The sequence below is a fragment of the Rattus norvegicus genome, chromosome 5 (assembly GCF_021556685.1).
Source record: "Rattus norvegicus strain SHRSP/BbbUtx chromosome 5, alternate assembly SHRSP_T2T, whole genome shotgun sequence".
Lineage (NCBI taxonomy): Eukaryota > Metazoa > Chordata > Mammalia > Rodentia > Muridae > Rattus > Rattus norvegicus.
In genome coordinates, this window is record NC_141538.1 from 123,539,702 (window position 1) to 123,567,636 (window position 27,935).

Consider the following 27,935-nt stretch of genomic DNA (forward strand, 5'->3'; position numbering starts at 1 on the left):
AATCCTGTCTGTGGAAAGATGACTTTGACTACATGGTATAAATATCAATGTGCAATTTGGTTAGGTTGCCCTTCATAAAATAAATACCAACTATATTACCAATAATATCAGGAGTTTGGCAGGACCTTGCCCTGTGGAAACCAGTAATCTTGACCAAAAAATCTGGAGTCAAAGATGCTGATCCTGGGCCACGCTGTGCATTAACTACAGCTGTGTAGCTCTGGGAAGCTATTTAAAATTCAGTCCCTTGGTCACACTCACCACGTTTCAAATACTGTATAGCCCCTCCTATCAAGTGGCTACATACAGAGCAGCACGGACAGTGTTTTCGTCTTCACACTGAGCTTCACTGAAGAGTGCTGTCTTGTAAGGTTGCTTACAAAGTGACTTAAGTCTACTTAGGAGAGATGGTAACATTTTGACAGTATAGCACATATTTTTAAGATCATTGTGTAGCTGTAAGCTGACCTCACCAAAAAGAGGGGCATTCACAGTGGAAACATATCACTGTTGAATGTGAAACTGAGAGAAATCATTACTATAGTTATTGATCTAACTCAGTGGTTCTCAGCCTTCCTAATGCTACAACCCTTTAATACAGATCTCCATGTTGTGGTGACCCCTCTACCCCAACCATAAATCTATTTTCTACTTCATAACTGTTTTGCTACTGTTATGAATCCTAATGCAAATATATAATATACAGGATATCTGTTATATAAACCCTGTGAAAGTGTCATTTGACACCCTAAGGGGGGTTGTGACTCACAGGATGAGAACCACGGATCGAGTTCCTCACATTATCCAAAGTTAATGCCTATGGAAACAAGATGACTATACCCATGGGTGTCAGTCACCTTTAAAAACAATCAAATACTCTGGTTATAAATGTTATGCTACATAGACCTGGAGTTTTAGAAAAGAAAAAAGGGGGAAAGTAAAAGAGCGTATTACTCAGACTCCAAGATGAAAAATAAGCACCATTTAGGTGTCAGTCAGAGGCAGGTGCTGCCATCAGCCTTTTAGGTCCAACTGTCCAGTCATGGATGTCTCCCACTGAAAACTGATGCATCCGCTCGCTAACTATGAGCTGTGCCATGTTTAAAATCAAGAATTACTTTCCCTTGTGCCTAACCAGAAAAATCCCAATGAAAACCTGGCTTACCTTGTTCACTTGAGAAACGAAAACAAAACAAAAAAATCCATTTGTTACAATAAACGTGCATGAATGAGAACAAATTGCCAATTCTTCTAGTAAAGCCACGAGTGTGTGTGTGTGTGTGTGTGTGTGTGTGTGTGTGTGTGTGTGTGTGTGTGTGTGTGTAGTGCTGAGTATCTGACGAAAACAATGTACTGTTATGATGTGTTATTTGAATTTGGTATTTGTTTTTAATATTGCTATAAGAGAAAAAAATTCCTTAGATTTTTGTTTTCCTTTGTCTCAATCTTCTACTGGTTTCCATAGAAACAAGGAAACATTTACTAGGCCCAAATCTAGAATTTAGTAAATTCTTTATGCCAGTGTTAAATACATGTTGTCAAAAAAAAATATCCATAGTAACACATGCATATACATATGTTATATACAATGTAATTTATTTATCTGAACTTGTAGAGTATTTTGAATTTAAAGAGCTTTAGTTGCAAAGAATATTAACAGAGAAGAAAGCTGGAGAATTAGACAAACTTTGAAGTCTTTAACTTACCTAACATACTCCTCTGTATGAAGAAATCATTTAAAAAGTGGAAGGCAAACTGGTGGCAGGGTTACACTGATGACAATGCCCATTGGTTTGTGTCAGTTGGCTTACTTGATTCCCTACTGTCATGTCAAATTGTGTGCTGAAGCTGGCTGTTGGATGTTTTCTAAGACAGAGTTGAAGCATCTTGCAGTAAAACCAGAATTCAGACAGGTTGGTAAAGCAGAAACTATATGAAAACTGGAGGCAGGCCTTTGTCCAAGAGAGATTATTGACACATAAATTGACCAGGTTCTCAACAGTCACATTATAATGCATACTGGCCGAGCTAGCGACAAGGTTGTAAAGGCCTTTGACAAATTGGGAAAACCACCACTGAAGCTCAGACATAACAAAGGCAGTTCTGTGGGAAGAGTGAAATGATGTCTGCATACAAGTAATCTTTGCAAGGAATGGGGAAAAGAGCAACCCGCACAGACCTCACATACCTGTATGCAAGGCTCAGAGACCTCTCAGGCCGTAGCAAGGGGGAGGAGAGCACACACCTTAGACCTGTGCAGTGTCATCCCTCACTGAGCCCAGCGCAGCCTGTTGTTATAATGCCCAATTAACTTCAGAAAGTGTAGCTGGATGGTGACACTTCTCCTGGGTTTTCTAGAAATCCTCTGTACATGTGTGAAACGCTTCCTCTATCTATCCACTTGGATAGTTATGAGCCACGAGTAAAGCAAGAGGCCTTACTCGTGATTGCAAAATGGAAGACCCTGTTCTCAAGCCCTGTATATCACCATCTGTGCTGTTCTGAAGTCTGCTACTGCTCAAGGATTTAGCATCTCTTTGTGCGCTAAATGCAAGAAAGTTATTAAATGAACCCTTCGTCACTAACCTTATTTGTGCTTTTGTCAAAAAAATAGAGAAGTTTATTAATTTCCTCTTGGAGGGTGTCACCTCCTGGGTTGAGTACTTGTCTTCACGTGTCACAGTTCTACTGTGAGGCAAAATAAAACTTAGACAAGCGAGACAGGACCATGCTGGCTTCCCATCTTCTTGCGACAGTGTGTGCTCATGGGAGCACGGGACGCATGAAAGGAGGAACTCGCCCTTGATCTTCAAATTATATTTTAGTAATTTGATAAGAAGAGCTATTGGGAAAGAATAGCAACACAAGTTTCAGTGAGTGGGAGCTAAATGAACTAACCTAAAGCTGATTGCATTTATGTTTTATCGGTTGAGTCATAGTGAAAATAATTCTGCAATTAATGACTCAGCTGAATACCCTGAGCATATTGGAATTATTTGTATGTCAGCAGAAGTCAAAGGTTTCCACTTTATATCCCTACGATTTCAATCCTCAAGATAGAGAGAATTAAACCATAATGTAAGTCCTTCAGGTTCATCAGTGACTGAATTGACTTGTAACAGATGGCTATACCTAATTTGCAGCCTTGTGAAATATGCCCTGGTAGTTCCATTTTCCACCCAGTTACACCAGTGTGCTTTTTACCACAGGATGCTCTAACCTGTCTTTTGATAGCTCATGCTAAGTACAGATAAGACTTAAGTAGGGTTTTGGTTTGTTTGGTTGGTTGACTGGTTGGTTGGTTGGTTGGTTGGTTGGTTGGCTGGTTTTTGTTCCGTTGTGGGATTCTATTTTTATTTAAATGCCTCCCTCCTAAACTTATTTTCAAATTTATTACAGAAGAAAAGCAATGGGGCACCAAATGGATTTTATGCGGAAATTGATTGGGAAAGATATGTAAGTATAAGAACGTGTTTATGTACAACTTTAAAATGAGTTGAGGTGCTTAGATACATAATGGGACATAGAAATTGCTGGAAAGCTGTACGCTTCATTAGGAAACGTCGACCATGCTTAGGATGTACTGATGCTCACAGACTAGAGTCTATCAAACCTGGCTTCAAGACCTAGTCTCCCCGAGTACTGGCTATATGTGTTGGACTTTGGTCAGTAGGCACAGCATTTACCTGGTGCCTTTGTTGAGGATTCTGAGCTAATTGCTTGTACATTCCAGGAATATGCCAAGCCCACAGCTGGATTCAAAAGTACTTCTTCTCATATTAAGTGTAGGTAGTTCCCTTTCTAAGCAGCCTTGAATGCAGAGGTGAAGAAGTTAACTACTGCGCCTAGGATACATGATGAAAACTTTGTAGTCTGAACTTTCCCCAGGGCAAGTGATAGTCAGGGACTGAAGGTAAATTCCCAGCTGAGATCTAAACTTTCCCCATAATTCTTAGGGCCGTTACCATACACGTCACTAACCCCAACAGAGCAGCCTATTCACCAACCTGCACCACCCTCGGATTTCTAATAGTACAGAACATGTAAATCATAAAAATGCTTCAGAGAACTCTCACTGCTGCCTCTCCGATCCCAGCTTCAGCAGGGCATGGTCCTTCCTTCATCAGCTGAGGATTCCACCTCAGAGCACAGGGAGTCAAGGAGCAAGTCAGACTCGTGCTGACACACCGTCTGGTTGCACTTTGTTTCCTTCGTACTTTTTGAGCTCATTCTTGCCAAGCGGGGTTGTCATGTTATTCAGTGAGACCGTGCTGCACATTTGTGATAGGAACTAAGATGGGATATATGAACCCCAACATGGACACTGTCTTTTTCCTGCTCTATCTTTCCCTAAAAGTGTTAGCTCTCTGCTGTTAGATTCATCAGGCAGTCAGACTGCCAGGACTGGAGGGTAGAAACCTTAAAATGTTCTTGAAACTTTCCTCCTTTTTTTCCTATTACTAAGAACTGACAATCACTTCCCCTAAATGTCCTTGGTTCATCCTATCCCATCACCAAAACTTGAGCTACAGTCTCAATATCAGTGTCTGTGTTGCCATACATATTTTAAATGTGACATCCTTCCTCCTGCCACCAATCTCCTTACCATTCTGTCCCCAACAGATTCCACTGTAACTAAGAAACTTCAGCAACCCTAGCAAGACAAAGCCCCTACTCTAGCACACAGTTATCTGCGGTATTGCCCAGTCCCCTACCCGCACCCCCACTGTACACTTACTTTCCAGTCATGGTGCCCTTGATAACTGAACCTTCAGCCCCGAGTCACATGGTGTCTATTCCCACCACTGTGGAGAAATCTCACTCCCCAACCCTACCTACCCTCTCTTATCTACATGAAAGGCTCCAGAAGGCCCCCTTATTCTTAAAACTAACCTATTGTCCCCTCAATTTTAATACCTAACATTGCTATATCATGCTATTTTCTCTGTAATTTTTCGCCTCCGAGAGCATGTTTTAATTTCCCTTAGGGCAAATAGTTTGCATTTCAATCGACAGTGTTGCTTAGCAGTCTGTGGCTTGTAGGAAAGGCCTGGTAAGTTCTCTTTGAATGCTCTCTTTTGTGGGTCATATATTGGGGTCCTTCCAATATCCTTGAATAAAGATTTAAACATAGACTGCTTAGCATTCACTACCAAATGCTAAATCCTCAGCCTCTTAAACTGAGGGGCTTGTCTATGTGTTTTAGTAGAAGACTCTAGAAGGAAAACAATTCCTCTGTCATCTTGGATTAATAACCACTTAACATGCATCATACCTTATTTGTTAAGAATTTGAACAGAAGTGCTGTATTCATATCATTTCTACCCTCATTCCAGCCTCCAGCTCCTCACACACACCCAACCTCCTCTTAATCATTCTTTATTACTGTTACATACATGTGTATACATGTCTGCATGTTATATGTATATGTGCATTTGTGTCTTGCAGAACTCACCTGAGCTGGATGAAGAAGGTTACAGCATTAGACCTGAGGAACCAGGCTATATCCTTTCTTTGTAAATGTTTTAAATGTGTATTCTCTGAGGAACCAATACGCTACATTCAGGTCTCACAAAGGTGTGAGATAGCAAGAGCTGCTCTTCTTAGTCTCAGAGATGAATAACTATCCCCGAGCACAGCCTGGTTGCTGACAAGCATGGATGCACTCTGATCTAGTGGAGGGACAGAGATAAAGTGATGGGGTGGAGGAAATGGGTTGTATGACAGCCAGCACACTGTGACCCCAGATTGCCTGCTGCACCCCAATATGACAGTGTTGTTAACAGTGAGCAGCAAAGAGCTCTACAGCCCTCTCCTTTCAACTCTTCCATGAAAAGACTCAAGCAACCTTTCCTTACTCTGGCCAACTCCAAAACCCTTAAGACTCTTGGTAGGTGCCCCTTAAAGTAGCCTTCCCATGTCTGGAGATGAGTAACTTCCTGAGTTCTCGTCTGTGAGCTGGGTATGATACACACTTCAACACACACACACACACACACACAGAGAGAGAGAGAGAGAGAGAGAGAGAGAGAGAGAGAGAGAGAGAGAGATACAAATGTAGGATTTCGACCAGTGCTCCTCAGAGTTCACGGTCCTTGGTTAGCTTCTGAGGACAGTGAACCTAACTTTTCCTCCTTCGATTTTGTTGGTTTTGCTTTGGTTTCCTGCCACCTGAGTTTACTTTTGCTTTGTCTATGTATAGGCATTTTTTTTTGTTCTTTTTTTTTTCCGGAGCTGGGAACCGAACCCAGGGCCTTGCACTTCCTAGGCAAGTGCTCTACCGCTGAGCTAAATCCCCAACCCCTAGGCATTTTTATCTTGCCCTCACCCACCCATACCTCCCAGAAGAAGAAAGAGCTAAGTGTCTTTAACTGTGTTTACCTACCAAAGGAAAGCACTTTTATTCTTCAAGTGAGTCTGAAGAGGAAGAAGAATCACACAAGAAATTCAATATCAAGATTAAACCCTTGCAATCGAAGGATGTCCTTAAAAATGCAGCGACGGTAGACGAGCTGAAGGCTTCAATAGGCAACATCGCACTTTCCCCGTCGCCTGTGGTGAGTGGAGTCTCCCTGTTAAGCTTTGGTAAGGTTGGGCGGAGAGCTGTGATCTGTCACATGTGCTAAGAGTGACGTTTGTCCAGTCTGACGAACTCTGCAGCCCCTGAGTAACTCCCTCTTACCCTCCTACATTGCAGTTCCTGATCCTTTCAAACTAGCAAAGGCATACGAAACTGTGTTTTCTTTTATTTTCTAATAAAGCAAAGCATCAAACAACAACAAAATAATAAAAAGATCCTCCAAACTTCTTATGGAGAATTTAATATATATATGTATATATATATATATATATATATATATATATATATATGATGAATTTCACTAGCCATTTCTGTCTTCATGAAAATACACGAAAGCCAAGAAAATTTCTTTTAAAAAATACTTCTCCTTGGGATGCTCCAAAATCCTAGTTAATAAATAAAATCTCATTTTCTTCATTATATTTTCTCCTCAGATCATCTTAAATACACTTGGCATTGAGGCACCTCACATAGAGCTGGTGTTACCTCATTGCTACTATTCTTCCTGGTCTTCCCCCACAATCTAGGCACCCACTCCCCTTTCCTACCTACTTAATTTCTTTAGTGGCTGAGTCTGAGTGCTAATATTTCAAGTATTTTCTCCCTAAGGTTTGAAAAGTGCCAAGATTATCTTCTAAGAATAGCTGTGAGCACAGATGCAGACTCCCTAATGAGATTCTCTTGGCTTCTCGAGGGAGCTTCCCCCTCAACAGCTTAGTTAATAAATGTCATGTTCTGGGGGCTTCTAGAAATATCTTAGGTAACCTTTTTAAAACAATTGTAATTGTTATCCTTTGAGAGTAAATGTTTGCCTTCCCAGAATTAAAAAAAAAAAAAAAAACACCAAAAACCTTAAATTATTGTGCTTACAATGGCCTTGATTCCACCTGTCTGTGAAAATTAAGATGGCTGCTAACAGTAATCCAGCCGTCACAGATGGACTTTGCAGTAACTTTTTATCATATATTCACCTAACCAAAGCATGAAATATAGTTTCTTTCTCCTCTGCGATAGAAGGTGCAGATTATAAACTCACATCCTGGCCTGAGTTATGGGTCGGGGAGCACCGTGGTCTACCTACCCCTCTGACTTCATTTCCACAGTTCAGCCAATACCTTTCCCCTCACCTTTCTCTTCCTGAGTTATCATTTGTTTGTGCATTCAGTGTAAGAAAATGTACTTCACATGCTAAATGGAGTGGGTATTTGGAAATTACAATTAAATTTGGATAGAAGAAGGTAAGTCCACACAATTTAAAAAAATGACTATGTAGGAAAGTGGGCTTTCTATTCAGGTCCCAGAAACATAGCTAAAAGACCACTGAATCTAGGCAGGGTGGGATCCACTGTGTCAAAATGAATGTGTGTGTGTGTGTGTGTGTGTGTGTGTGTGTGTGTGCCCAAGTCACTTGGTGCATTTTCTTCCAACCTGATATGCTACTGAGACACAGAACAGTGCCTGGAAGCTGGAAGCTTCCTCCGAAGCTATCTGTGAGGTAAGCCATTGTCATCAAGTGGTTAAGACCAGAGAAAGAACTCCTGGAAACGAGGGAGGTAGATGAACACACTCTGAGACTACAGCAGAGAAAAGCTGCTGACTCTCACCACAGCTTAGACGGCTGCTGTCCGGTCCCCCTCCGATTTGTTCCCTCTACCAGGAGCTTCTCTTTCACTAGAAATATTGGAATTTTGATATGTAGAATAGGAAAGAGTTCTTGACACTCTTCTAAGGGACAGGCAAGCACATCACATTCTCAATGCACATAGGTATTCATAGAGAGAGGGCTGGACATATGTGGCTTTAGAATCCTGCCCTTTCCTAGATAGTCTACGTAGAAATAGGTCAAATGTTGTATCTTATCAGAAGCACGTGGGCAAAATGACTTTATATAAAGTTCAGACAGTGTCACGCTGGGAAAAACCAATAACCTTGGCAAAGTTTTCAATGTTTCCAGTCCAGCAGTCAGACATTTATACGATGGTTCTTTCTTTCACTGTTAGAGAGGGTGGACTTCCCAAATCAGTGGACTCTGCACCAGAATATTCCACCAAGGCTGTTTCTGTCATGCTACAAAAGCATCAAACCTGGCATTGATAGAAAGAGATGAGACTCCAAATGAGTCTTGACAAGGTTTCAGTGGAAGTTCTGACTTTACTTCATCTTAAAATTTGTATATATTGTTTGTTGTATGTGTGTGAGTGTTTCTTCCTGCATGTGTGTTTCTACACTATGGGCATGCAGTGCCCTCAAAAGCCAAAAGATGATTTTATACCTTGGAACTGGAATTACAGATGGTTGTGGATCATCATGTGGGTGCTAGGAATCGAACTCAGGTCCTCTGGAAGAGCAGCTGGTACTCTCAACCACTGAGCTATCTCTCCAGCTCCAATTTTGGGATTTTTTAATTAGAAGTTGTATTTCATAGGTTCCTTTCACTCATCTCTGAATTTGTGTTCCTTAATTTTAACTCATTCGGCCTCTTTTATCATGAATTAGTTTCATTCTTCTTAGTTCCCTTTTATAAACTAGTCAAACTGTTCATTAAATAAGTAATATAAAAATAAACATCATCATATAAAAATAAACATCATCATGAGCAGACACATCATGTGCAGACACATTGCACACTTATCTGAAAATGATTCTTGTTAAAACACAGCTTCAGCAACAAGGAAAATGGGAGGGGTTTTAATTTTTTTAACAGTTGTTAATTATCAAAGTGACAGATTTCATTATGCATTTTTAGACATACTTGTCCAAAATTTATCCTCCTTCAATACTCTATTCTTAGTGGTCTCATTTCTTTCCCCAAATAGTCCTCTTCATTGTCCTCATGTTGTTTGAATTCCATTACTGTCCACCCCCATCCATACTCCTTCAAGATCTCCTTATTTTCATGGTCCCTTTTTTTTATTACACACACACACACACACACACACACACACACCCCTGCAACCTGCATATGGAAGCATGCAGCATTTTATTTAAAATCTTCCTGTAGGTGCCATACCACTATTTATCTTTATGCCCGACTGAAGCTCCGATTGTCTATATGCACCACATTTTCTCTGGGCATTGGTCTGTTGACGGACTTCTATAATGGTTTCATTTCTAAGCTCTTGTGAGCATTGCAGCAATAAACACAGATGTGCAAATGTCCCTGTGGAATGCTCACTACGGACATACATCCAGGAGTCGGTAGCTGAGTCAGGTGGGGCTTCTGTTCTTGAGGAACCATCACACTGATTCCTAGGACAACTACACCAGTTTACATTCCCAGCAGCAATGCCTAAGCGTTCCTCTCTCCCTTCCTCTATTTGTCTTAGAGCCAGATGGCCTCATTTTTTTAGTGGTTTTTAGTGTTTAAACTTTCCAATTTTATTTATTCTCTTGCAATTTCATACATACTGTCGCTTTATCAATATCTCCCCCATCATCCTGCCTGCCTTCATCTCCCACCATTCCCCTTCTTTTCAAGTCTACTTCCTGCTTTCCTAGTTTTGTTCGGTTTTTTTGGGTTTTGGTTTTGTTGTTTTCTGTTTGGGATGGTTGCATTGCGTCTCATGTGTTGCCTGCATGAGCATGGGTGAACAGTCATTTGCTTGGGTGGTAGAATGTGCTGGTTACAAGACTGAGGACTATGGCTCCCACTTCCCTGTGTAACCGTCCATTGTACATAGCCCCTTGGGAAGACTGGGGTGTTAGGAGCCCTTTGCCCATCCATGATGGGATGCTTGATGGACCAAGTCTGTGTAGTTCAGGTGAAACGGCCGTGTCATGCCCAGAGGACAGGGAAGTACAGCATTTCTTCCCATCCTCCAGTTCTTAGTCTTCTGCCCGCCTCTTCAAGGAAGTTCTTTGGGACTTTGAGGACTGATATAGACGTCTCATTTGAGGCCCAGCACTCTAAAGACAAGTGCTCTCTGCATTAACTGTCACTCACTGTGAACAGAAGCCCCTCTGACAGACAATGAAAATCACCCATGCTTGTTTTAGATCTCATATTTGTAGAAGATAGAGCACTGGGTCTGAGCTGCTTCACCCAAGATAAAAAAATTAACAAGTCTTTAATAATATAAAGGGTTTATCTCTCTCCTACATTAATGTCAAAAGTGCTAGATATCCCAGAAAGCCAGAGAGTTGTATTCCCAAGTGCCACTCAAAGGTCCAGAAACTTTCTACATCATTGCTCTGCCTTCCTGGGTTGTTACATCATCAAGCACATCTCTAGTCAGACTTTGAGATGAAGGAAGACAGAAAAATGGGAACCCTGTGTTTTTCTTTAAGGGTTTAACTCAGAAAGTACACACATAACTACCACTAAGATCCTAACAATGGCCTCATCTGCTGCAAGGGAGTCTGGGAAATGTAACCTTCCCCTAGAAAGACATGTAGCTGACTAAAATTCTGATTCTGTTACCAAAAGACAGAGAAGCAAATGACAATCAAAAGGACATTGGCAGTTTCTGCCACTGTAGCATAAATGATCACAGATTATTTGGGGGGACAAATTATTAATTTTTAAAGAACGGTGATGCTATGCTGCACATTAACTACCATCAGACTGAATGGGAACAACTTTCAATTCAGGCATCTCATGTGACTGAATAAGATTGACCTCTCTGTCTTCCCAGCTTTTTGTCTTGTTTTATTTGAGACAAGGTCTTGCTGTGTATCACTAGCTGGCCTAGAACTCACTATGGAGATCAAGCTGGCCTCGAATTCACAAAGCCCTGCCTCCTGGCTGCTGGTATTAAGTGTGCACCATTATTCCTGTCCAAAGGTCTGCTACTTCTTAGAGCAGAGTAATTCATTGTTGAATATGTCTTATGATTTTTATCCTTGGTTATGATCATGCAAAGATAATGTCTGTCCTTTTGCCACCTGGCTTTCTGCAGAGCCTCCTAGGTCTAATTCCAAGTTAAGTGTACAGGATGTTTACTGGCAGAGACCTTGAGTTTAACACTTATGGCATGCTGTGGGCAGAGAGAGATGAATGCTTTTGTGCATCCAGCAGCAGCCTGAATGATGCCTCTGTGTTATGTTTGGCTGAGAAGAACCATATACCCCCATATCAGCCAGTACTCTAGGAGCCATTGTAAGACATGACCTTGAGCAATGTAGCTCTCTGGAGTGTGGGTATGCACAGCTGAAGACATCTGACTACCTCCAAGTTGGCGCAAGCAACCCTCCTTCAGGGGACTATGCATGACATCCCAAATCTCTCGCATTTAACATGGAATTTTATGAGTCATTGCGAGCCAATAAATGCTTATGACTCAACACAAGTGAATGGGAGCAAGGCAAAGAGAGGGCAGTGTGGGATGATGTGTCACTTGTGTCACTGCTCTGTCCCTTTATACCCCTTTGTTCAGCCAATGAGTCACCCATCCATGCCCTCATGCGGCCATGTACTTCCTTTAACTCCTTTATATTCAAACTAGTTAGTGTTAGAAATCATAAAATCTGGAGCCGTATTTAGAGGACATTCAGCTTCCCTAAAAACCCTGTGAGAAGGAGATAGGTGAGAATAATTACATGATACCTTATCCTTTTGCTTCCATATACCTTCTGGAAATACTTCTTTTTAAATACTTGGCTTGAGAATGTAGGTCACTAGGGAGCAGCTACAATATAACAGGAAGAAGGCATTTGAGAGGTCTGGCCCCTCTGGTCTTCCTATATCTCTTTAGAGGCACCCTGGAATAGATCTATAAAGTCAAGGTCATAATTCAGACCTGGGGTGATTTTGTTGCTGATTTTCATAAACTTCTATCTTAGGATTTCACTGCTGTGAACAGGCACCATGATCAAGGCAGCTCTTATAAGGGCAACATTTAATTGAGGCCTGGCTTATAGATTCAAAGGTTGAGTCCATTATCATCAAGGCACGGCCATGGCATCACCCAGGCAGGCAGGGTACAGGGGAGCTGAGAGTTTTACATCTTCACCTGAAGGTTGCTAGTAAACGACTGGCTCCCATGTCCTCAGGAGTGTCTTAAAGTCCACCCCCACAATGACACACTTCCTCCCACAAAGCCACACCTACTTCAACAAGGCCACATCTATTAGTGCCACTTCCTGGACCAAGCATATCCAAACCATCACAACCTCTGTCATGGAAAAATCTCATTTGGCAATCTGTTCACTGCCCTTAGTGGGATGAGGAACACAGAGACGTGTGATAATGGCTAAACAACTGGGGCACCTAGATCCTGGTAGCAGTACCTGGTTGTCATTGGTGCTTTTCTGTCACTATACTGTGTTGTTTTTGTTGGTTGGTTTTTTTTCCTCCCTCTCTCTTTTTTGAACCCCATCCTGCTCCCACATTTCCAGTCCTGCTCTGAGAGCACACTGTGTCCTCATGCCCTGACATGTGTAGAAGGCATTTTCAGTAACTTTCCTTCTTCAACAAATCTGACTTAACATCTAGAGGAGCTTTTAAGTCCAATTTCTCTATTCTGGATAAATAAGACATAGAAAATGCACTTGCCACCAAGAGAACTGAGGTGTGAGGAGAAAGGTGGCCCAACTGAGTTCAGCTTGCAGGCTCTGCTGTTTGAGCTTAAATCTGTCTGAGACTCCAGCCCTCGGTCTCTGAAATGGGAGCAATAAACACCTTTCCAAGCATCAGCTAAAGTGTCATTTCTGATCTTCCCAGAAACATGTAAGTCCCTCTGCAAACTCACAGCAGACGAACAGGTCCATGACAGTGGTCAAGAGACAGCTTTGTTCTTAAAAATATAACACTGAACTTTAAGAACAGAATTCAGTATACAACTGAATTTTGCCAAAGGTCGTTTTCTTTACGGTAACTGGAGGCAAATGGATGCTTAATGCAGTAATGTCGCAATTGTTCAAATGAGTCACCCACAGGCTGGGAAGCTTGGCAGATTCCAAACTCTGCCTTTGGTTTCTTCATCTGAAAACACTGACGATTCCCATACTACCTCATGGGGCTGCTCAGAGGGCTGCCAGAGTTGATGGCCAATGCAGACTTGGACTGCACATGACATTCAGAGACTATCTCAAAGTTGTTAGAACTGCCTGCAGAGCCTAGAGCACATTTTTAAGAATATCATTAATACTGATACTTAGGTAACCCAAGTCCTCAAAAGTCATTTAAACCCAAGATCAATGTTTAATTATCCTAAGCATAAAACTGGGGAAACATGCTCATAACTTCCCCTTACAGTAATTCTAGAAGCCGTGTCATTCCAAGGATGATCCTTCAGGAAATAGCACTGAAGACCAGCAGCTACCTGGAAGAGAAACTTCCCCACTCTCTTTCAACAGTTGGTCAGCAGTTTCCATTGAGTTTATATCAAAAATACTGAGCAGACAATGCTGCCCAACCTTCTTGACAACACTGCCTGAAGTAATCACCAGAAAGTAGCATGCAACCAGAGTCGCTTTCAGTAGACGCAGACATTCCCCTATGCCCCGAACCCATCTTTCTTCCATTTGGTTTTCTGTAGCTGTGATCTGTCTGTCTCCCTCCCTCTTCCCAGCGTCTCTGGTGTGGGCATCTCTTTCCCCCTGGAACACACAGGAAGTCACTGTAGTCACATTCCGTAGACACTGGGAGACCTGGGGCTTCCATGGAACCCCTGTGTTGCTACTTTTACCTCTGGTCTTCAGTAAGCCAAGACATCGAAGGCTTGCCTTGAGAAGGTGTGTTTTTATACACCTTAAGTCCTGCAGCAGTTCAGGGATTTCTCTCTAGATTGAGTCAATGCTAAATTCACACTGTGACTCATCCAGACCTTGCTCGCCCATGTGACCTTGGACAAGTCACTTAACTCTATAGCTTCAGCTATTCATTAACTGGGGCTAAAGTTAGATTAGAAATACTCCATACTTCCTAAGTTCTTGTAAGGACTTTTTTAAAGGCATTTAAAGTGCTTAGGGCCTTTTAAGTAGGGTCCCAGTGTGAACCTTATAAAATGACAGATACTATTAACCAGAACAGTACAGTGTCTTGTGGCAGTAGCTATAAATCCTCCCTTAAAGTTAGGGACCAGCTTAAGAATGTGTGATGGTGGCACTGGTGGCCGAGAGCTTTTGAATGTTGATTATGTCAGACGCTTCAAACACATCGCCTCGTTACTTTTCACAGCAGCCTCATGGACACTGCACTGTGACTAGCCCCACTTTGCAGATGAAAGCCTGAGGCACCAAGGAAGTGACTCACCCAGCATGTCACAAATGAAGATGCTGGGACTTATACCTAGACAGACTGATTTCTGATTCAGAACTTAACTGTTACATTGTCACATTATACTGCTTCTTAACCATTACATTATATTGCTTTTGATGAAAGTCATTGTCTCTCTTCCCAGGAGAAAAAAGATTAGCTCACCTAAGACATGCTGTACACAATTTCCAGGTGCTCATAAATGCTTTGAAGGCTACAGATAGAATCCCAAGGGTCCACAATCCCAGGCCTTCTGCCCAGAGAGTCTCCCTCTACAGAATGTTCCTTCTAGAATGACTTATGTGTCATCCCTTGTGACAAGAGAGTGAGGCCCAGCCGCCATCTTGCCAGTCCTCGTTTAAACACTGCTGTGTCATAAGTAATTTCCAACTTATTAAAAGGCTTTATATCCAGGCTTCACATGCTTTTGTTTTCAGTGGTAAAAAAAAAATGACAGCTTGTATTTCAGCTGCCTCAGTCAGTTCATTAGTGACAAGTATTTCTGTGTCGCGAGCACATTGCAATCACGCTTTATGTTTTATAAATGCCCAGTCACGGTCTAGAAGCTGGATATACTTCAGCAGTATTGGGCAACCCCATTTCACAAAGAACCTAATGCAGAGAAGCCAAGAGACTGCTGGAGGTCTAAGGAGCAAGACTCAAACTCTAGTGTCTGCCCCATTTTTGCTTGGTTAAGCATGGGTTAAAGTCAATGTTTTCTGATCTACAAAGCCATGTCTCTTTACGGTAACTCTCAGCTTAGCACTGTCTTATGCTGGCCTTGTCATCATGAGAAGCACTCTGCTATGGGAGCAGATTAGGTGTATAAACCGCACCTCAGACTATGTCTCCGGTTCATGCTTTGAAGATCAAGAGCAAGTTAAGAACAACCCAGGCCAGAGTCCATGTATGCTGGCCGAGTTCCTTAACTGTGAGTCTCTGTTCTCTGGTTCATAAAACGGAAACAATAACAGTACTAGCTTCTTAAGTTTGGGGTCGGAGTTATGAGAGGTGATGAGAAATGTCTAAATGTGCCTGAGCAGCCAGCAGGGGCTTCTGGGTAGTTAGTTCCCTTCAGCAGCACTTCCCTCTCCCTTCAGTTGAGAGACTGGTGGGAGACAGGAGGAAATAAAAATAGCAAGGAAGGATCTGTGTGAAGTCAAGAATAGTTATGTAGAATAGATGAGAATACGAGGCAGTTAAGAGTAGGTTTGTACCTCTTCCCCCAACCCTGAGAAATCCAGAGACATTGGGAGTACGCGTTACTGCGTATGCTGCAATTAATCCATGATGGGATGATTTGGGTAGTTTGATCTTGTTCTTGGACATGTGCAATCCATAATGGAGTTATTTATCCAACACTCCGAGGTTGGGGGAGACAGCTTGAACTGTAGACAGTCTCCTGCTCATTGCCGATTCCAGGTGGCCCACCCACCTTCCACCCCCAAGTTACCCCACCAGGGAGCAAACTCCACAAATTTGCTGCAGCTGCTTGGTAGCACCACCCCCTTTCCTGTCCTCGCTTTGGCAGAAGGTTCAGCACCCCATTGAGTTCAGTAGAAAGTAGTCATTGGTGGGGGGAGGAGAGATCCAGGCTCCTGCTCACCAGCAGAGATGAAAACCCATCTGGTTCTAAGCCCAGGGCAGACCTCTTGATCTCAGGGACCTAGAGGGTGACCAGTCAACTTGCATTGCTCACCAAGTCAGCTTTAGGCAAACTCGATTTGGATTGGTTTAGACTAGGAACTACAAGCATGGGACATTAAAGCTTCCAGTCCTTTCTGTCAAAGCTCTGCAGACATTGCAATAGATCCCAGAGGTAATTTTAAAATCTCCCTCTAGATGAGACTTCAACATCAGCCTGACCCACCAGTACAAGTTACAACTAAGACAATACTGTTTTGGTTTTCTGTTTGTTTGTTTCAGAGCCCTAAACAAAAGGATAGAGAAAATGAGTTAAAACTTCTTTTTCAAAATATCTGTCACTGCCTTCTCTATGTTTTAAAAAGTTATGAAATATTTGCAGAGGACATTTTATGTCTAAAATCCATTGTTTTTGTTTTTTGTTTTTCCTTTGCTACTAATATTTTTTTTTCTTCTGGAAAATTCTGTTGCTTCTGTTTTCTGACCTGTATCACAGCATTGTTTTTCAAACCACCCATGCCTACCTTATTTTATTAAGAAGAAGTCCTTGCATTGCTTTACACTTTGGTCTGAACCATGAGCAAGATATTTGGTATTCATCCTGACACTCCCTAGCACTTACACACACACACACACACACACACACACACACACACACACACACACACACCACAGAATGCTGGTAACACTTAGTACAAGGTCTTGTTTCCCCCATAGGAGCTCTAATAGATTTTTCCCTGTGTGACTCCAGATTCCTGCATTTTTTTCCACCGATTTAGGGAAGCTGACCTACTCAGCTACAGTCATGGTAGAGGTGACCACAGACATATATTGACATGTAAACATCTTTGACTAGCCTCACTGGACGTATCAGATTCTTGAATTACATGCCTTTAATTATGTTGCTTGCAATTTTTTTTTTAAAAAAAGGGAAAATTTTTCTGCCTTTCAAATTCTCATTGGCTGTGTTAGTCCTCCCTCTGTGGGGTCTGAAATCTGAATTGTTTTAGTAGCTAATCACCACAGTCCGAGGACAGTGAACACTAAAGAAGCCATCAGTTTATTAGATAACCTCCATACCCAGGCATCATTTGTGAACAGTTCTGGCAACTATCCCTGCATTCAGAGGAGGTAGACTGAAGTCTCCCCCAAGGAGCCATCTCCTCCAATGTGTACGGCAATGAGTGACACGGCATATGTGCTGGGTTCTCTGGAAGAACAGAAGTGTATGTTGCAAAGGGCGACTTATTATATTAGCTTACATTATGGTGGGAGGGGGTAGTTCATAAATAGCTCTTTGCATACTAAAGAGGACAAGGTCTCAGACACCTCCTCAGTCCCAGCCTGTCAAGGAAGGCCCAGAGGGTTCCTGGAGAGTGACTGGTTGAAGCCAAAGAAGATGGACTCCAATGTCATCGAAGGGTGACTGCAGTAACAGCCGCTAGGTAGATGCGCTCCATGCACTCACCAACAAGGAGCAAAGGCACTCGAGCAAGCAACAGCTCCATTGCTTTTCCCTCAGGCCTCCATGTCAGCTGCCCATTCTGGGGGAGGGCATCCCTATCCCACACCTCTTAACCCTGCCTAGAAATTCCCTCCCAGACCCAGATCTACAGTGGTAGACCGTATTAGCCATCACAGACAGACAGGATGTAGAAACTACCCATCAATGACACGGGTAGATGTATAGTTCCACTATGAGAAGTTATAGAGGACTTGGCATCTAGCCATAATATCATGTGACTTACCTGGTGTTGTTTGGGGGGTGTTTTGATTTGTTTTTTAATATTTATGGTCACCAGTTTTGTGGCTCCACTCTGTCATCCACACTTCCTGGCAGTAGAGCAGCAACATCCTGGTCCCCTGATCAGTTCCAGGTTCTTCCATCAAAGTCTACCATGTATTTCTTTTCTTGAGACCTCCTTTCAGGATTTTTCTGCTCCAATCCTGCACCCTCCAGTAGGAAGTCTGTTTTCTCAAGCTGAGGTTTTCTGTTTGTGATCCTTAGCACTGGGAATTCAAGCATTTGAAATTATCTTTCTTAAACCATGACACTTGGTTTTATTTTTAAAAAAACCTATAACATATGAAAAGTTGTAAGAGTCAGACAACAGTGAAAAGTAAATATCCATTGTTTGTCCTCTGAGGACTGTAATTAGTGCCAGAAATCCCTGGTGTCGAATGTGATCGGGAAGGGTTGTTTTTGAGACAGGGTTTTGCTATGTAGCTCAGATGGACCTAGAGTTGTGTAGTCTACGATGGCCTCAAATCCAGAATCCTGCCTTTGTTCACTAAAGACTAGGATTATAGAAGTGTTCTACCACACCCAGCAGGAAATGTAATTTTCAATTGCTTTAGGGAAAAAACTGTGTGACTCACTCAAACTGTATCAAAAAGTGGAGCACTTGTGTCAGCCTGGGCTTCACGTCCCACTGTGAACAGCACAGACTGAAGCAATATGCACTATGCCCACTTCGTCTTGTCTATTTGAAATCTCTTACTCACTTCTTATCCTGCTTGGAAACTGCATTTGTATTTTCTAACATGGAGAACCAGAACAAGCTTCCAAAGAATATACCAAACAGTAGCATGTGTTACAGCTCCATGTTTTCTGGCATTGTTTCCTGTGTTAATGTGGTGGTTTGGATATTCTTGACCCAGGGAATAGCACTATTAAGAGGCATGGCCTTGTTGGAATAGATGTGGCCTTGTTGGAGGAAGTGTGTCTCTTTGGGCGTAGGCTTTGAGACCTCCTCCTAGCTCCCTGGAAGACAGTCTTCTGGTCGCCTTTGGATCAAGATGTAGAACTCTCAGATCCTCCAGCACCAGGCCTGCCCTGGATGTTGCCGTCCTTCCTACCATGATAATATTGAACTGAAACTAGGAACCTATAAGCCAGCACCAATTAAATGTTGTCCTTTATAAGAGTTGCCTTGGTCACAGTATCTCACCAATGTAAACCCTAAGACAGTTTCTCTGTCTCTTGTAAGCCAACAGCAATAGTCACTTGACACCTATACTACAGAGTCCATAAGTGACAGCTATAAGTCACACTGGAACAGAGTGAATAGTCTTAACAGCCTTGTGACCCTAGGAGCCAGGACACCCCTCCATCCCCCACACCCACACTGATTGCCAGCTGCCATTCTTGCCCCTTGTCTCACTCCTTCCTATCTCTCTGCAACATTTCCCCCAGATAGCTGTACTGTGTCTTTACCAGTCACCTCAACCATGTTACTGAAATAAAAAACCACCCTAACTTGCTATTCCTAAGCTCCTTTATTTGCTCCACTTTTGAAACAAATGTGTTTATCGTCTTCTAAATACTAATACCATGCTTATTTATTATATATAGTATTTATATACTACATATATTATTGTCTCCTTCCCCAACTCTCAAAAGTGAACTCATGGCAACTTTCTCATGGTCTCCATTGGTCACAAACATACCTATACTAGAGTCTACTTACTGAGGGCTCAATAATTGTCTATTAATGGTCAAATGAATGTATGAAGCACCATTTCACTCCTTACGAATATCCAACTAGTCACAAATGATAGGAAATGTTTGATTTGAAGTATAATCCCATTAATTGAAATATAAGGATCTATAATTTAGCCATCTTATTTTTAAAGTTGACCATTTGTCCTTTAGAAATCTCAAAAGGCCTGTGACTTAAACCTGACTTTGTAAGTCACTGACCTTAAGATTGAGCTGCCTTTTAGAACGACTTACAGTTAGGAATCAGGTTGTCTTTGTCTATGGGAAAAGAAAATCTGTTTCTTAGATTTTCTCCAATCCAAAAATCCACTTATTCTACATCTATTTACATATGAGTCTGTGAAAAACATCTGACTGAACCTATGGCGTTCATCTCTTTCTGGATAAGTTTTCCCTTGAGTTTCCCAAACTCAACTTTGATGTTACTAGCTTATTTTCAACCAAGAAGTGTCTTGATTTGTTATACCCTGAACAGAATTGTCATTATTTGCATTATGTTTAACAAACTTAAGAAAGTCTTTCATTAAGAGACTCTCTGTGGTGTTAATGGTTGCTAACACACAAACGAACATGTCAACTGAGGGGATTTAACCCATCATGTAGGCTGGCATGGAGAAGCACAGGAAGGACAGAGGAGCCCATATCATCTGTTTTCATGTTTACTCTTCTAATTGTAAATGCATTTGATTCTAGAAAAGGCTAATAAATATGCCTTACAGTCAGCGTTTAACCTCCAACTGAAAGATCATTAAAAGTTCACACTGAGATGCCTGCATTACTCCTAGGGGGACAGAATGATTTACTTTATCTTTTCTTTTTTTTTCTTTTCTTTTTTTTTTTTCAGAGCTGGGGACTGAACCCAGGGCCTTGCGCTTGCTAGGCAAGCGCTCTACCACTGAGCTAAATCCCCAACCCCTACTTTATCTTTTCTTTGGGCATTAGACAATTTTGTTTTGGACCGCAGTGCTGATCATGCCCTGAACAATGGGTCCATCCAGTTAAGAGACTTGTGTCCACCCAAGCTTTTTGGAGTGATATGACCTGGGACCCAGCCTCAGATCCTTTGTAGCCACATGGCCTCCAATGACCCTTCCTTACACCTTTATAGCTGAATTAGAGAGAGTGATGGCACCAGCTGCATAAGGCAAAGATGTTGTAAGTGTGGGGTCTGTTGGTTGATAGCTTCCAGTATCACCCTTGTCTTTCAAATCTTTCCTTACAGGAAATCAATAACCTGTGCCATATCACAGAATTGAGGCCCAGAGTGATCTGCCAAAAGGCATTGAGCAAAGAACATTTGTGGCTAATTTGAGTATGTGGAAAGTATGCACCTCTTCCACTGTGCTAACCCCTCTACGGCTACCTATTTTAATCCTGAAGGTGTATTGGTCTATTGATTGAGAACCTACACTCATCATTTTCATCTCTCTGTACTCCCACTGCCTTTCTCTATCTGAACAAAGGCACCAATGACAGCCTTCCCCTGGTCTCCAGATCACAGCTATTAGAAAGCTTTGTGTTTCCTATAAGAGAAATCCTACCCGTGTATGATATGTAGTCCTGTAGTTCTCCATTAATGTGTGGTAAGCCATGCCACTGCTATGGAGTCCATAACATGTGTTAGACCCAGGGTTAAGAACGGCAGAAAAATGAACATTCAAGGAGGAGCAAAGTGAAATACTGGTAAAGCTGGGAAAGGAACCATTTCAGACAAGGCCACATACCTTGGCTATTCACAATTCTGCCTTAGAGAACACTATAGATTTTTACATTTTAGAAGACTGTACCAGCCCTGCCAGTACAAAGTCGAACGGTCCTTTGAGGGAGGAGTAAGGATTGAAGATAGGAAAGAGACAGATATAGGAGGGTTGAAGGTCAATACCGCACCAGCAGCAAGTTTACTTTTCTTAGCCTTTTTATACTTTACAGTACCAGGGGAAGCTAAGCCACAAGCTAACAGAAACAATTGCTAAAATATTCACATAAGATATCTGTTCCCATCCAAAAGCTTCCCTGTTCTTTCCACCAAGGTCACTAGAATCTTCCGCCCCCTTACCGTGAGCCTCAAGTGTACTTTCTCTTACTGTTCCAGGCTTCAGCAAGCGGAAATCTGCCGACAGACCCTGACCTGCCTTGACTCTGCCTGGCAGGCAGACTTTTCTCTTTTTCTTTCTCCTTTTTTAATTTTATACAAGCCAAAGCTGTCTCAGCTATTGGCACAGAAAGACTGTGCCTGTCTTAATATCCCCTCAAGAAGTTTAGACCTTACCTAGCATTCATACCCTGTCTGAGATCAACCACCTCTTAGAGAATCTTACCTGTCTTTGACTACCAACCTCTGCACTGGAATATACAACCTGTTAGATTACAGTTTTGAGCCAAATATGATGGAGATCTTCATTGATGTTCAAAAGGAAACACTTAGCCACAGTGGTAACAGGCATAATCCTACGGCTATAATAGATACTACATCAAGAATTCCAGCAATGATCAATTTGACCATTGTCTTAGGTCTACTCAAAGCATTTTTGAATTTCATCAACACGTGCCACCCTCTATCTGAATATCAAAGTACTGGAAGCGTAACAAATGAAAGTTGATGAAGTACCATAACAGAAATTACTTTTTCAATGCCAGATACACAGTTAGTCATAGCAAGTTACATTCAATCTGGACCCACAAAAATATTAACAGAGTAATTATCATAGGTTACATTAAACAAATCTCAAGACAAAAAAACACTCATTGGCCCAATCATCAACACATGAGGCAATGATACACAAGCCGTTACAAAACCTGACAAGGGACGTGGGGTTGTTTGCATAGTGTTCCTGGGGGAGTTCTTTTTTGACCCAGTATTTCAGCCTAGGACAATTCAGAGTAGGACAATGAATGTCATATCTCTCTTCTGTATCTGCTTCCTGCTGACATTATGCCATTACAAATGGGCCCAGGAAGGCTGAAATACCTGTCAAAGGCTGGGCAATGGGGCATTTATCAAATCATCTGGTTATCTAATCCAGATAAAAGACAGCAATCATATCAGCTGGACTGTGTAACGTCAGCTTTCAGCAAGTCCCGACTTCAGCAGCTCCACGGTTGATCCCTGGATGGAGTCTGTCAGCCAGCGAAGATCTGCTGAGACAAATGTAGACTAGGAGCAGACATTAAAGTTGTCTAGCAATTGGGGAAGGAAAGCAATCCCAAGACCAAGGGAAATCCCCTTTTCAAGAACAGGCAGGTGTATATATGTGGAGTCCATTTGATCTGTGACAGTTGGGTCCAAGTCTTAAAACGCTTGATCCCCTGAAGCTTATATGAACTTTGGTTTACCAAAGGATAAACATTAGTATTCACCATTGTATTGAAACCCGTGGTTTAGAAACATAGTTAACAGATGTCTGTTAGACAACAGGAGTAGACTCATGCGCTACTGACTGAGCTAGCTGGGCTCTTTCAGCGTTCTGAGAAAAACCGCAAATATGCCCTCATCCCCATATTAATACTAGATCAGGACCATGCCATATGCCAGTAAACAAGTCCTTCCATTTCACCTGGGCATAAGTATGCTGGCTTGCAGGGTACCCTAGACACTCAGCAGCAGACAGTCTCTTGGCATCCAGGGTCAAAAAATCCAAAATAAAAAGTGAAGGAGTATATAACTCCCCCTTTTTTATTTTATATAACTGATATTTTTAGAGTTCACTGAGCTCATTCCACAATTCCCTATCCTTGAGGACATGTGAAATTATGTATTTTATATAGATTTTAACTCATATTTAATAATTTACTCATATGAATTTATATATTTAACATATTTATATTTAATGTATATAATTAATATTTAAAGTATAGAAATAATATTTAATATATGGTTTTACTCATTGTATATAATGTATATTACTAATGCATATAATCATATTTTATGTACAATTTATATTTAGTGTGGGTAATTTATATACATATGCATATATGAATATGAATGTAGCTATCAAGAACAAGTCATCTTCTGAGGACATGTGAATAAAATATATGTTTCAATGTATATAACTTCTAACTTGTATAATATATGTTGATTTATATAATCTAAATTTGGGGCCACCTGTGTGAAAACCAGGAATCCTAACCATTTACCTGTGCTAGAGCTTGCGAGTCAGTGCCCTGCCTCACCACCTGAGAGGAGAGAAGGGAAGGGGGAGCTCTGGCTCCCAGTGACACAGAACACAGCATCACACTGCACACCAGGTCCTCCACTCCCTCATCGTTGCCCTCCCCAAGTCCCATTGCTGCCATCTCCTCCCCTCCAGGGTTGGTGGGTGCTTCTGTGGTGGGTGCTGGGTGGAGGGGCCAAGATTGGGACCAGCAGGGAACTGCTCTCTGGATTCAACCAGCTGCCTCCACAAGTCCACGGCTCCTTCCTTTCACTTTCCTTCTCTGAAACCCACCTCTTTCTACTTGCCCTGATCAAGGTCCAAAGGGTAAAAGTATCTGCAGTCACTTTACCTTGTCCACGCACGTCATCATAATGTCCACGCACGTCATAATAATGTCCACGCACGTCATAATAATGTCCACGCACGTCATAATAATGTCCACGCACGTCATCATAATGTCCACGCACGTCATCATAATGTCCACGCACGTCATAATAATGTCCACGCACGTCATAATAATCCTGGACCTTCTTCCAGGTTGCTAATTTATTGTACCTTCCTCAGGAAACCAAGGACAAACCTTTTCTATAAAATCTTAAAAGCTATGTCACTGCTGTCACCCTACTTTAGTGACGCATGTCTTTAGGCATTAGTACCAAAAAAAATGACAGTTTCCATCTCCCATTTTTCTTTTTCTTTTCTTTTGTTTTATATTTCTTTTTCCTTTTCCACTTTTACTTTTTCTGAGCTCCCTCACTTTTTCCGAGCTCCCATATCTGTACTTTCCCATGTCTATTACTCCCAAGAAATTCTCACCACACTTTTACCTTTTACGAGGGTTTGCTTTTTCTGAGACATGTCCACCACTCAATCCACTCTCACAGAGATCTACTGGACCCGATGGCACAGGGTCGAACAGCCTTTGAGGAAGGAGTGAGGATTAAAGGTAGGAAAAGAAACCATACACAGCATTACAGTACCAGGGGAAGCAAAGCCACAAGCCAACAGGAACAATTGCTAAAATATACACATAAGATATCTGTTCCCATCCAAAAGCTTCCCTGTTCTTTCCACCAAGGTCACTAAAATCTTCAGCCCCCTTACTGTGAGCCTCAAATGCACCTGCTCTTATTGTTCTATGCCTGGAAATCTGCCTACAGACCCTGACCTGCCTTGACTCTGCCTGGCAAGCAGACCTGATTCCTTTCCTTCCCTTTCCTTTCCTTCCCTTTTTCCTTTTTCCTTTTTCCTTTTCCCTCTTTCCCTCTTTTTCCCTCTTTCCCTCTTTTTCTCTTTTTTCCTTTTCTCTTTCCTTCCCTTTCCTCTTTCCTCTCCTCTCTCCCCTCTCCCCTTTCCTCTCCCCTCTCCCCTTTTCTCTCCCCTCTCTCCTCCCCCCTCCCCCTCCTCCCCCTCCATTCCCTACCCCTTCCTCTCTCTCTCTCTCTCTCTCTCTCTCTCTCTCTCTCTCTCTCTCTCTCTTTCTGCTTCAGAGAAGCAGCAAATGGACTCTGCTGACTGAAGCATTTACACAGTGCATCAATAGACCCAGAAAGGGAATCCAGGAACAGGAGAGCAGACCACACACAGCACCATGATTGGAGTTAGAGGAGGTTCACTGGTAGCCACTGCTGTGGAGTTGAGAGGTGACAGCTAATACAGAACAGAGGGGAACTGGATACTATGAGCATCTTCTTTTGTTTAGAAAGGTGGTTCATAGTTGATGGTGAACAAAGGATGCTCTGTGGACAAACAAGAAAAGGGACTTTTTGTGGGATTTTGTGGGGTTTTGTGGGAGATTTTGGTCAAACTTTTGGGACCTCATGGTCTCATGGGAAATTTTTTTCTTCTGAACTTAAAAAGAGTGTGGAAGGGTTTTGGCTGACTGAAGGAGAAGTCATTGAGGCTGATGACAACAAAAAGAGGAGACAGAAAAGCCTTTTGTGTGTGCCTCACTCAATGTATCAAGAAGAATGTGCCATTAAATTCAAACACACACACACACACACACACACACACACACACACACACACACACACACACCAGAAAAACAACAAGGAAAGGGTGGGAGCCAGTAGGGTAGTAGCCATCAGGAATACATCACACTAAAGAGATCACACTCTGTTTTCTGAACAGACAGGAAGTTTCTTAGGTGATTCTGGAGACAGTGTCCCTGCTACAAGTAGAATCACAAGCTAGAAGACATGTAGAACAGAGTACTACTGTCTGCGAGAGATGACAAGACCTTGCTAAGACGTCACTGAGGAAATAAGAGTGCAGTGAGAACCAGCGGTCATTCGCCAGGGAAAGATTTAACTGTCCACAGATCAGAAGGAAATAGCGATGGGATCAGAGACAAGCTAGCTGTAGCCAGGATGACTGAAGAAGAGACATTGCCAGGTTTTTTCATATGAGATTAGTTTTTGGAAAATTCCCCTGTTGTCTTGTAATGGCCATGCCTACCTGTAATGAACTAATGACATTTTCCACTTACTTCCAACATCCTGTTCTCAAGACCTAAATGGTTGAGCATTGTGAACCACTGAAAAGAACGCTTAAGATGTGCACAGAGCCAGGTCTTTGCCCTCCAGAATCTTGGACTGAACACAATAACCCAGGAGTGACCATGTCAGACACAAACAGAAAGCACTTGCAGGAACAATGTCTTAGTGGGCTGCTTTAAATGAGGTCATTCTGAGTATCGAGTGCCCCTTCTTGAAGATGCATGTCAACTCTCTCATTTTCTCTATTTTTCTTCCCCATGCCTTCGCTTTTAGAGGAAAAGTCCGGTAAGAGAAACCATGTCCTTTTCTTGTTCTGGACAGATTTTATGTATTCCATTCATTTTATCATTTGAATGTCTGATGACTGTTTAATATCAAAACAAGGTTTCCAAAATTAAAACCAAACTTCGTGAGCCAGGACAAAGCCAGTTTGGGGACAAGGAAGTCAGTTGCTAAGAGATACCATGCCCATTGTTATGGGCTACAAGGTAGATTTTAGGGGGTTACCTTTGCCTCAGTCACAGGCATATAGCCCAATACTTTTCATCCAAAGTTTCACTTTTTATAGCTTCCACACTCACTGGTCAAACTATCTCAAAAATTAAATCAAGAACATTTAATTTTTTAATGGACAACCTGCCAGAATCCTGAGTGTTCATGGAGCTGGCCTCTGAAAGGGGAATAGTAGAGGATATAGGATTATTTTATTTTTATTTATTTGTATTTGTTTCAGTAAGTCAAAATACCCCTTTCTTGGATTGCTGGAGACTGGAAAGAGAGATCTTTATAAAGTGGAAAATGGCCTAATGGGTAATAAGTGTTTGCCCCAGGCTTGATTACCCGAGTTTGAATCCTGGGAACAACATAGCAGAAGAACAAAACTGACACGAGTCCTCTGACTCCCATGTAAACCGTGGCACACATGCACCGACACGTAGACACACACTATGGATATAATAAAACATAAATCACCTTGCTTTTCAACAGTGCCAGTGGGTGGTTTTTAAGTGACTTCACAAATCTGATACATTACATCTTTATCTTGGAGCAAAATAGATTTAAAAACAAATTTTTTTAAAAAGAGAAAAGAAAGAATTTTTTTTCTCTTATTTGCATGGTTTCCTGGAATTTTGGAACATGTTCATAGCATGCCCACCCAAGACTGAGGTGGATAATGCCAATGTAAAATACAAACCGTTTTTTCACATCAGCACACACTGGTTGATTTACTTCACTGAGCTCAACTCAGGGGACACTGGGAGCAGGTGCTTACCTTGTGCCCTGGCTCCGTCTCTACCTCATGAGGAACTGCACTCCAAGTTCATGTTAGGAGGGAGGAAGAATGGGAGACACCAGA

At 42.0% G+C, this 27,935-nt stretch overlaps 1 protein-coding gene and 1 long non-coding RNA gene across 56 annotated transcripts in view; one reads left to right on the plus strand and one right to left on the minus strand.

Annotated features, from left to right (window-relative positions):
• Sgip1 (SH3GL interacting endocytic adaptor 1) overlaps positions 1-27,935 on the plus strand; it is a 197,938-nt gene that overhangs the window by 100,902 nt on the left and 69,101 nt on the right. For 49 of the 50 annotated variants that reach the window (XM_087549069.1, XM_087549073.1, XM_087549078.1 and 46 more), the window contains 3 exons: positions 3,400-3,456; positions 5,449-5,503; positions 6,382-6,557. In XM_087549069.1, coding sequence (XP_087405195.1) covers positions 3,400-3,456; positions 5,449-5,503; positions 6,382-6,557 — 288 coding nt within the window. 50 annotated transcript variants of the gene reach the window in all.
• The window catches only part of LOC134486957 (uncharacterized), a 29,271-nt gene continuing 18,794 nt past the window's right edge, over positions 17,459-27,935 (minus strand). For 3 of the 6 annotated variants that reach the window (XR_015621002.1, XR_015621006.1, XR_015621005.1), the window contains 2 exons: positions 18,170-18,431; positions 17,459-17,631 (listed from right to left, as the gene is read on the minus strand). This is a non-coding gene — a long non-coding RNA (uncharacterized LOC134486957). The remainder of the gene's footprint in view (positions 17,632-18,169; positions 18,432-27,935) is intronic. The other 3 variants (XR_015621003.1, XR_015621004.1, XR_015621007.1) reach the window with 2 other exon arrangements.